The sequence below is a fragment of the Cucurbita moschata genome, unplaced genomic scaffold (genome assembly GCF_002738365.1).
Source record: "Cucurbita moschata cultivar Rifu unplaced genomic scaffold, Cmos_1.0 Cmo_Scf00047, whole genome shotgun sequence".
Taxonomy (NCBI): Eukaryota; Viridiplantae; Streptophyta; class Magnoliopsida; order Cucurbitales; family Cucurbitaceae; genus Cucurbita; species Cucurbita moschata.
In genome coordinates, this window is record NW_019268563.1 from 1,035,220 (window position 1) to 1,045,101 (window position 9,882).

Genomic DNA, 9,882 nt, shown 5'->3' on the forward strand with positions numbered 1-9,882 from the left:
TAGGTTGACCTTTAACTTTTATTGGTCACTGATTGACCATTGACTTGGGGTTTCCTCTTCTTCCTTGAGGTTGCTGGAAATCATGATTTTCTTTATCATCTACCTTTAGTTTTGCTCTTGTGCAACTCTAACTAAACCTCGATCAACTTGATTTCTTCACGAAACTTTTTAATCTTGTTTTCCATGAAGATGCTGTGATAAACATCATTAATTTTGGACAACCGAGCAAAAGTTATTATCGTTAGAATTTTTCTGGTTCACCATTTTTTTCTAGATTCCAACAACACAAAAGAACCTCTCTGATTTGATATATTTCTTAGCCTCGATTCCAATTAATTTATTGTACAAATGTAGTTAACATTCCTATGAACGTTTTTTGTATCAATTTTGTGTTTTAAAATTTGAATTTATGGGTATTGTGGAGAGTTTGAATTTAAAATTCAAGAATCCTCTTAGTTTTGGCTATGGAGCTCAAATTTGGGGTATTGATTTTAGGTGCTTTTTTTACTCTCAATTCCTTCATGAAAGTTGTGGGTAATCTTGGACTGGTTTGGAATCAAATGGTGTACCATAGATCTCAAATTTGAAAGGAACCTTAGAGCACTATGCCCGTAATCTAAATGCTCAATTCATACTATTTAGGAATACTCAGGGCTAGATTCTTGTCTCAAATGGTTGTCCAAAGTCTCTTATTTATAATCCAAGCTTCTACCGTCATTGATGGTTCCAGAATTGAGCTTCATTTTATCTTGAATTTTCTAAAGCTGACAAAGGTGCGGCCTGTTACAACTTTAAATTCCAGCCTTTGTATCTAAAGGATATTTAGTCCTTTTTATCGTATACAACTATTGGAATAGAATTTGGACTAAAAGATTTGATGTAAGAGCTTTTTGTAATTTTCGTGAACTTCGTAATTTTTTATTTAAAAAAAAAAAACCAAACATTTTCTAAACATTCCTTACCTTATTTGGGTCACTTTCTCCTTTTTGGAACCTTAAGATTCATTCTCCATAAATAATTCAAAATTCAAAATTTTGTTAAAAATTGGAAAAATGACAATTTTGCTCTTTTTTTTCCTTTTTAGTTTACTTAGTTCCATTTAAAACCTTTCTCACACACCTTAAATTTACTCGTTAGTATTTAAAAATTAGTTCAAGTATATAGTATTCGAACTTATAGTGCTTATCTCGTAAGCCTTCCATTTGGTAAGGCCAATTCTTTCCTTTTCGTATTCGTAATCAATACTTGATTTCGTAGTTGCGACTTTTTTAATGACAAACTTTTCCTTCGACAGTACCACTCGAAGTAAACTATAGTAGCCTATAGAATATTACTATCTATCAAACCTCTATGGTCATTTTCATTTCAAACAATTCACTCGTATACGTAGATATATTTTTTTTTTTTATGTTTATGAGGTCGCTAATTTAAACATATAACCTTCTTTAGCAAAGTATTTTTCATGCATATACTAGTATTAAGTAGCCTACGGATATATTTTCATAAGACTAGATCTTAAAATATAACTATTTCTCACGTAACATCATCGCATCACATTGCACACAAGGATTAATCGTAGGGTTTATTATTTTTAATCTATTATTTTTTTGTAAGGCATAGCTGATGGTAACGAGACGTTCGCTACAAAACCATGGGAACATTTTGAGACTATATCATAGACTAGTCTATAAAATCTAAAAGTCTATAGCTCTGATACCAACTGTAACGACTCTATTTTTCTACTATAATAAAGTCGCTACTACATGCATGACATGACTGTTAAGTGCGAAAACATTCATTTAAAATATTTTATAAACGTTGTCATAGATTTAAATCTTCGTAATAAAATCTTTAAAATAATATAGTGCAAAAATAAATAAATGAAGTTTTAAATAAAATAAGAAAGAGAATAAAAAAATGCGTTGATTTAATCTAAGGGCTACAAACAACATAAATGCATCTACCTTAACTTCAGTCTTATAGGCATTATCGCGTCGTCGTCATCATGCAAAGATGCATTACTTTCACCTAAAAAATAAGAATAGCACGTAGCTTGAGTATTTTAAGAAATACCCAATAAATAACTCTACTACTGGCGTCAAGAAATGCAATCATTGGGACTTATCATTTCATAAAATATCACAATATGGTCTTAGTCTCTACTTTCTATTCGAACAGAATTGGATGTAAAATACGTTTTACACATGGCCCACGTTCGCGCACAAAGATCTCCAAAGGAGCTCGTATGCATACCCTCTATAAATTTCTATCATACATACGTTGAATAACTTGTTCAACGTACAAAAGAACATGCGTAATAATATTTGAAGCGAAAACTTGAGAGAAAGTGTGATTATTATAGCGATTTTCTAAGTAACCCTTTTATTCTTAACCCATCATTTTCCAATTTGTTCATATGTCAAAGTAGCAACCTAACAATTAGGGTTTAATTATTCCTATGGGGACCCATTGAAAACAATGGGTTATATGAAAAGTCTATGCCATTATTACTCTTGTTTGCCATTACAAGCTACCAAATTGGTAACATTTTTCTAACAAGCTAATAATATTTTGATACAAAACCTATTGAAGAGCATATGATTCTGTGATAAAAGTCACCCAAATCATTACCTTTTTTTCTTTTTGTTTTGTTTTGTTTAATCCCAATGTATCATTGGATACTCTCTTTTTTAAGGAATTGAAAAAAAAACAAGATCATTTAGGTCTAGACATGGGTGAATTTACCTACTACTTTTCGAACTTACCCCACAATGCACCGACCGCCAAATTTAATCCTCATTCAAAATGAATCGAATGATAAACTGTATCGATTTTAACTCTAAAATTTTATTTTGATCGATTTAAACTTTGAATTTAGTGGGTTGTATTAGTTTTAATCGTGAATTTCGATAAGTGTATCAATTTACATTTTCGGTTTAATTTTTGTTTTAATCTTTATTAGAAAAGTTTTTCGTACATGGTCCGAGTCACGTGTTACTCTATATAATAAATAAAATTGGTCGAAGTGTTTTTCAATTTTAGAGCAGGTTGTTTCTTTTGGTACTTTTTTCATTTCATTCGTGGAGATTATCTATATCATTGCTGGATTCCACTCGATTTTGTTGGCCTTCAAAGATGTCACTGCCTGGATCTTCTCACACTTGTCATTGCTAATTAAGACATTGAAGACGAGTGGAAACACAAGAGTCTATGTGGGTCCTACTTTTGAGAGTCCGATCTTAAATGTTTTAATTAGTTTTTTTTGTTTAAATGTAACATTAGATATCCATTACCGAGGAACATTTGAATTTGAGCAAGGGTGGAAAATCATGCTGACATTACTAGTTAAGGCATCGAACACGAGAGGGAACACAGGAGTCTGTGTGGATTCTACTTTTAGCTAGGTTCGTGATTTTCATGGTGGCAATCATTGAATCTTAAATTATTGAAATCGATGAAATTAAAAGTTTAAAGTTTACGACTAAAATCGATAAACAATGAGTTTAGATTAAAAAAAAAATGACTTAGTTTTCCAAAATATAAGAACAAGTCAGTAATGCTAAGGGAATAGGGTTATGTAGACTCAAAGACAAGCCCAAACTCACAAATGGGTATTAGTTTCTTCGGCCTTTTTGGAAGACTAGTACTTCTTGGACACAATATGATATCCACTTGAGAAAGACAGGCATAAACCAAAAATAAATTCATTATTTTATAGTTCATCCCATTGTTAGCCTCATAATCTCTCATAAATCAAAGGAAGCACCACTAGCCATGACTACTAATTCTAGATTTTAGAAGAGATATGAAAACGTATTAGTCTGGCTTCAGGTCTTCCCCGGTAATGGGACGCCTCTCGGCTAGTAATCGCTTTGTGCTTTCAAGGACGTCGAAGAAAATGGAACCCCCCAATGCCTACCTGTAGCACTCGAGGTACGATGCCCTCCAAGAACTTAACATATCATCATAACTTGTCATGTAGCCTCCTTTAGGTCACCGAAACATCACGAGCTGCGTATGCTAACGATGGAGACGAGTGGGAACACAAGGATTTTTGAACATCAATTTAAAAACTTCGAGGGGAAGCTCGAAAAGAAAAATTCAAAGAGGAAAATATCTGCTAACGGTGGGATTGGGATATTACAAAAGGTATCAGAGCCGAATATCCGGTGATGTGCCAGCGAGAAGGTTGAACCCCGAAGGGGATGGAGTAGAGATGGTGTGCCAGCAAGGACGTTAGACCTTGAAGGGGTGGATTGAGGGGGACCCACATTGATTGGAGAAGAGAACGAGTGCTAGCGAGGATGCTGGACCCTGAAGAGGGGTGGATTGTGAGATCCCACATCGTTTAGGAGGAGAACGGAACATTTTTTATAAGGGTATGCATACCTCTCCCTAGCAAACGCATTTTAAAAAGACTGTTCTAGTAGAATACCAAAGAAAAAGGTTGAACAATTTCAATTGGTTTGGTGACTCATTTCCACTATTTTGGACTTTTTCGAAATTGTTTCTATTGTAATTATACCATAAAAAAATAGTATAGCTACTTTTTGAACGATTAACAATATTTAACATTGTTTAGGATTGGTTTTAAGATAGTTAAGTTATGGTAGCTCCATAATATACTCTAAACTCGATCTTCTGAATAAATAGAATATCATATGTGAACCTCAATTCCAGTTGAGCTAAATCTATGAAAGATTAGTTAGGATGAGCTTAAGAACACCAAGATGAACTTGAAACAATAAGTGAACTTGTTGGTTTTGACCCTTGATTGAAGCACACCGAAACGAATGACCGAAGTGGAAAGAATAGCTAAAAAAACTTGAAGTACAATGCTTTTGAGTTTTCTATTGTAGGAAACACTCAGTACTCTTTATTAAGATTAAACAAGAAAGAGATTATCTATAGTAGAAGCTAGACAATATAAATAATACATTTTTTTTTCTATCTTATATTTTAAACCATACATTTTTTCTATCTTATATTTCATACTTCTAGATTGATCCCTAAAATATCCGATATCTATATTTTATCTCTAAGTTATCTAGATATTATCTCCTAAATTTGAAACACAAATCAAAACTTGTTCAATCAAGTACAAGTCAAGCTTATTGACTCACAATCTCTCCCATAGGCATGACTTTTCTCGAGATTCTTCACTGCGAGTAACTCTCACATATTTACAAATTTAACCTTTGCTAGGATCTTGGTGAGAATATCCACACATGACTCTCCAACGTATATAAACTCACAACGATATGTCACTTCTCAACACTTATAGATGAAGTGGAAGCAGTGTCGAGTGTCGATGTGTTTGCTACATCCACTCATAAATGAAGTGGAAGCAAGTGTAGTTGTGTTTGGAATTGCCACTTTTTGAGAAATGGTTCCTAAATCTAGAGAAGTTGGTAGTTTATTCTCACCCATTTGATTTTAGTAAATGCTATCAAAGGGAATTAAAGATCATATTCATCCAAAGTCCTCCTCTTTCCTCTTACTTTTTCCCAACTTTAGAGAAAATCTCAGTTAAAATTCACTCCAAACCTAGAAAAAATTTAGCACATAAACTCAGACATTTCAAACAAATGAAGAATTATATCTCCAAAATAATGAATTTGAAACTTAACTAAACATCTATCATCTAGAAACAACCATTCCAATTAATATGATCAAAACGAATAAGATTAGTCTTACTTGATACGACCGGGTGCGTTACGACCAGTGCACATTATTGGTTCTTTACAAACTTTATTCAACTGTTTTCAGAAGTTCACAACAAAAGGAAAATGAGAAAACACCTGATCTAATCAGGATAAATAATAATTTACATAAAATGGAATGAACAGCTCAAAGAATAAGTAACATTTTATAATACCAGGAAACCTCCAATCAATCAAAGAGTTCATGTTAAGGTCGTTGAGTTTCAGGAGAGAGATATTAACAAGCACAGCCTCCTCCTCCTCCGCCTCCTCCGCCGCCTCCTGCCTCCACTTCTGAAACAGAGTCTGAGATACTTTCAAAGTAACTGCAGCAAATGAATGAACATTTAATGTAAGCTCCAATTTCTGTATCAATTCATGTTCCTCCACTTCTACATATCTATTATGATTCAAAATCAATTTTGATAGTGTGAAATTCGAGTTTAAAAGTGTAAAACTAACCATTAAAATGATTACATGAGAACCGCTTTTTCATAAATCACTTGTAGACAATTCGTTTTCGCTAAAGCCACCCTTTCTAATATCACTATCAAACATGTGTTTAGTACTAAATCATTTTGATGGTTAGTCCTATCTTATAAAGTTTTTTTTTTTTTTTTTTTTTTTTTTTTGGATAGTTTGCCAAAAGCACTTCTAAGACACCTTTGCTTTTTTCCCTAAAGCACTTCATATAACTTTCAAACGTGAAAAAGGTTTTTTGGATGGTTACCATTCAAGTAGTAGAGCCAAAAGCACTTCAAAAGACGCCTTTGATTTTTTTTCCTAAAGCACTTTATATTACTTTCAAACGTGAAAAATATGTATGAAAAGTTAGTTATTGCGAAGTGCTGATGCGCCTACTACAAACAGTCTCCATCCTAGTTTAGGCGTTATTTGAAGCACCTTTCTATAAGCATGCTTGGAAAAAGTACTCATTAAGCAAAGCATCGTCACAATATCTACTAAACAGGCATCAGCACATATGAAGGAGTTCATTCTTTATTGGCACTATTATTGTAACAACTCAAGTACACCACTAACAAATATTTTCTTTTTTGGGTTTTCCCTTTCGGGCTTCTCCTCAATGTTTTTAAAATGTGTACACTAAGGAGAGGTTTCCACACCCTTATAGGTGGACCCTAAAGGGTATGGATGGTGAGATCCCACGTCGTTTGCGGAGGAGAATGAAAAACCCTTTATAAGGGTGTGGAAACCTCTTCCTAACAGACGCGTTTTAAAAATATTGTGGGGAAATCCAAAAGGGAAAGTCCAAAGAAGACAATATTTGCTAGCAGTATGCTTGGGTTGTTACAATTATGCTATAAAAGATATTATCATTAAGGAAATTAGATTTTTCAAACTTACTGGTCCTGCTCTTCTTCATTGGTTAATGCAGCTTTTGCAATGCATAGAAATGCTTCATTGACATTATAATCCTCTTTTGCTGAGGTCTCAAAGTATGGCATGTTTCCCCTGGAATTACACCATTGTCTGGCCCTTTTCTCTGAGACCTGCACTCAAGGAGGATTCATATAATTCTTGGACAACAACTTTATCAATAGTTTCGGAGAAAGATTTGAAAATCCTTACAGCTCGGCTGCATCCATTGTCTACATCGATCTTGTTCCCGAGTAATAGGAACGGGAATGCTTTTGGATCAGCTGGCCCTGCCTGTTCAACATTAGAAAAATTCAATGTGGAAAATTAGATATTAATAACGAAAGGAAAATATATTATCAAGAGCAGATTATTGAGTTGAACATGCTTCACTTGTATGGTTTGGTAACTGCAAATTAATGAGGATAATTGAAAAAGTATAAAAAAAGGCAGGTTGACTTCAGTTTAAGTTTTTACAATAAAATTTTAGACCGTTTATACTCCAAAAGTATTTTTAATACTCAAGTAGAAGTTTCATTTGGGGAAGAAACAACATACTTATGAGTAGATAACAAAGTAGCCAAATTCATTTATCAGATAAGAAAGTGTAGCATGTTGACTTAAGTTTCTCGAAGTTTCTATTTTTTCTTTTTAAGATTTTGTCTACTTGGTTTCATAACTTTTACAAGGTATCGAACAGGCTTGTAGACTGTGAGATCCCACATCGGTTGGGGAGGAGAACGAAACATTCTTTATAAAGGTGTGGAAACCTCTCCCTAGTAGACGTGTTTTAAAAACCTTGAGGGGAAGCCCGAAAGGGAAAGCCCAAAAAGGACAATATCTGCTAGTGGTAAGCTTGAACTATTACAAATGGTATCACGAACACCGGGCAATAATGCCAGCAAGGAGGTTGAGCCCCAAAGGGGAGTGGACACAAGGCAGTGTGCCAGCAAGGATGTTGACCCAAAGGGGGGTAGATTGGGGGGTCCCACATTGATTAGAGAATGGAACAAGTGCCAAGGAGGACACTAGACCCCCAAATGAGGGTGGATTGTGAGATCCCACATCAGTTGGGGAGGAGAACAAAACATTCTTTATAAAAGTGTGAAAACCTCTCCCTAGCAGACACGTTTTAAAAACCTTGAAGGAAAACTCGAAAGGAAAAACCCAAAAAGGACAATATCTACTAGCGGTAGGCTTGGGTTGATACAGACTTTCAACTTTGTGTCCAATAAATCCCTAAAAAATTGTCTAATCGATTCTTAAAATTTTGATTTTGTAATCAATACCCTAAATTTTCAAGTTGGTATAAAATAGGTGATTCGAGGATTAGACAACAGCTAAGAATTTAGGAATTGATGTTTCAATTTAACCAACAAGATTTAGAGACAAAACCACCTGAGGAATACAATAAACCATGCATAAGCAAGACCAAACCTGCTTGAGAAACTCCTCATGCCAACTGCTGAGTGATTCAAATGATTTGACCACATTCACATCATAGACAAAAACACAGCAATCTGCTCCTCTGTAAAATGCAGCCCCTAGACTCTGAAACCTTTCCTGCCCTGCTGTATCCCAAACCTGTTTCGAACACAAAAAAGAATCAGAAGATTTGCTTGACTAGATCATGATGTTAAAAGAAAATAATAAAGCTATGGTTTACCCACTTGCAATGTGACAAGCTGGTCATCAATTTGTAGCTCCTTTGTCATAAAGTCAGCACCAATCGTTGCTTTATACTGTAGACAGAACTTCTTATACACATATCTAAATCAGTTGTTAACAGTCCACAACACCAAAAACCGAACAAAAATTCTCTCAGGCATTTCAACAAACACTTAGAAGTATATATTTCATTCAGCACTAAGAAACACTTGGAAGTGAAGAACAAAATGCGATTATCAATCAGAAAGGATACCGATTCATCAAAGAGGTTTTCCCGACTCTGAAAATTTCAATAAAACAGCAATTTATGTTGAAACAGATTCATGAAATTGAAACGAAATTAAAAGGTAACAGAAGAAAATGAAGCTCACCCACTGTCACCGAGGAAGATGACTTTGAGGAGCCTTCTTTTTGTAGCAGAAACTTCCATGGGTACAGAAAATGGAAATGTAAATCATAAGAGTTGCAATTTACACCAAATTTTGGTCTGAAACGAGTGAAAATAAGAAGAGGGTTTGCGGGGAAGAGAGGCAATTGAAGATGGTGATCAGTGGAGAAAAGTTGAAACCAAATTTGTTTTCAGGTGGGTGTTCTTGAATCTTCGCTGTGATCCTTTTGCTCTGTGTTTCTACTTTTCCATTTATTCGGTCGGTGTGCGTTGATTGATGCAAAGGGAATGACATGTGAGGCTTCGCCAAACCAAATCCCTGGGCGCCACCGGACCTCTCTTTTTTTATTTTCAAATCCAAATATTTAATTCAATTCAACCCCTCAAAATTATAATTTTTAATTTTTAATTTTATTTTAATGCTCAAAATTAAACTTCTTTTTATTGGTTAAAATTATTTTTTTTCTTCAAATTTTATCTAATTAAATTTTACGTTTAAATATTAACACTATAATTTTCATAATTATTTTCATAATTTAGTGTGATTTTTGTAATTTTCTTGTCCGACTTAATAACATCATACAGACCCGAGCAACCTGATTAGATTGGGTTGAATTGTCGTGTTGTTTTTCTTTTTTTTTTAATTATTTTTTAAAGAAAATCCATTTCTCCACAGAAAATATTACATTAATAACTAAAATCTCATAAAACTCAAATATCAAATATTTACCCGTCACAACTCAGCAC

The 9,882-nt window shown here is 34.1% G+C and overlaps 1 protein-coding gene across 2 annotated transcripts; it reads right to left on the reverse strand.

The window, feature by feature from the left end:
* Window positions 1-5,663: 5,663 nt before the first annotated feature.
* On the reverse strand, window positions 5,664-9,466 carry LOC111434893 (ras-related protein RABG3a-like). Of its 2 annotated transcripts, XR_002709000.1 has the most exons (8): window positions 9,119-9,466; window positions 9,001-9,027; window positions 8,750-8,849; window positions 8,517-8,663; window positions 7,293-7,373; window positions 7,068-7,213; window positions 5,879-6,028; window positions 5,664-5,759 (listed from the first exon to the last, which is right to left on the reverse strand). XR_002709000.1 is itself a non-coding variant. In XM_023072223.1 (7 exons), exons 1-7 carry the CDS (start codon window positions 9,175-9,177, stop codon window positions 5,941-5,943), a joined length of 648 nt encoding a protein of 215 aa, XP_022927991.1. In that variant the 5' UTR covers window positions 9,178-9,466; the 3' UTR covers window positions 5,664-5,940. The 2 variants fall into 2 exon arrangements, 1 of the variants encoding a protein (XP_022927991.1); XM_023072223.1 differs by having other exon boundaries at window positions 5,664-6,028.
* Window positions 9,467-9,882: the final 416 nt, after the last annotated feature.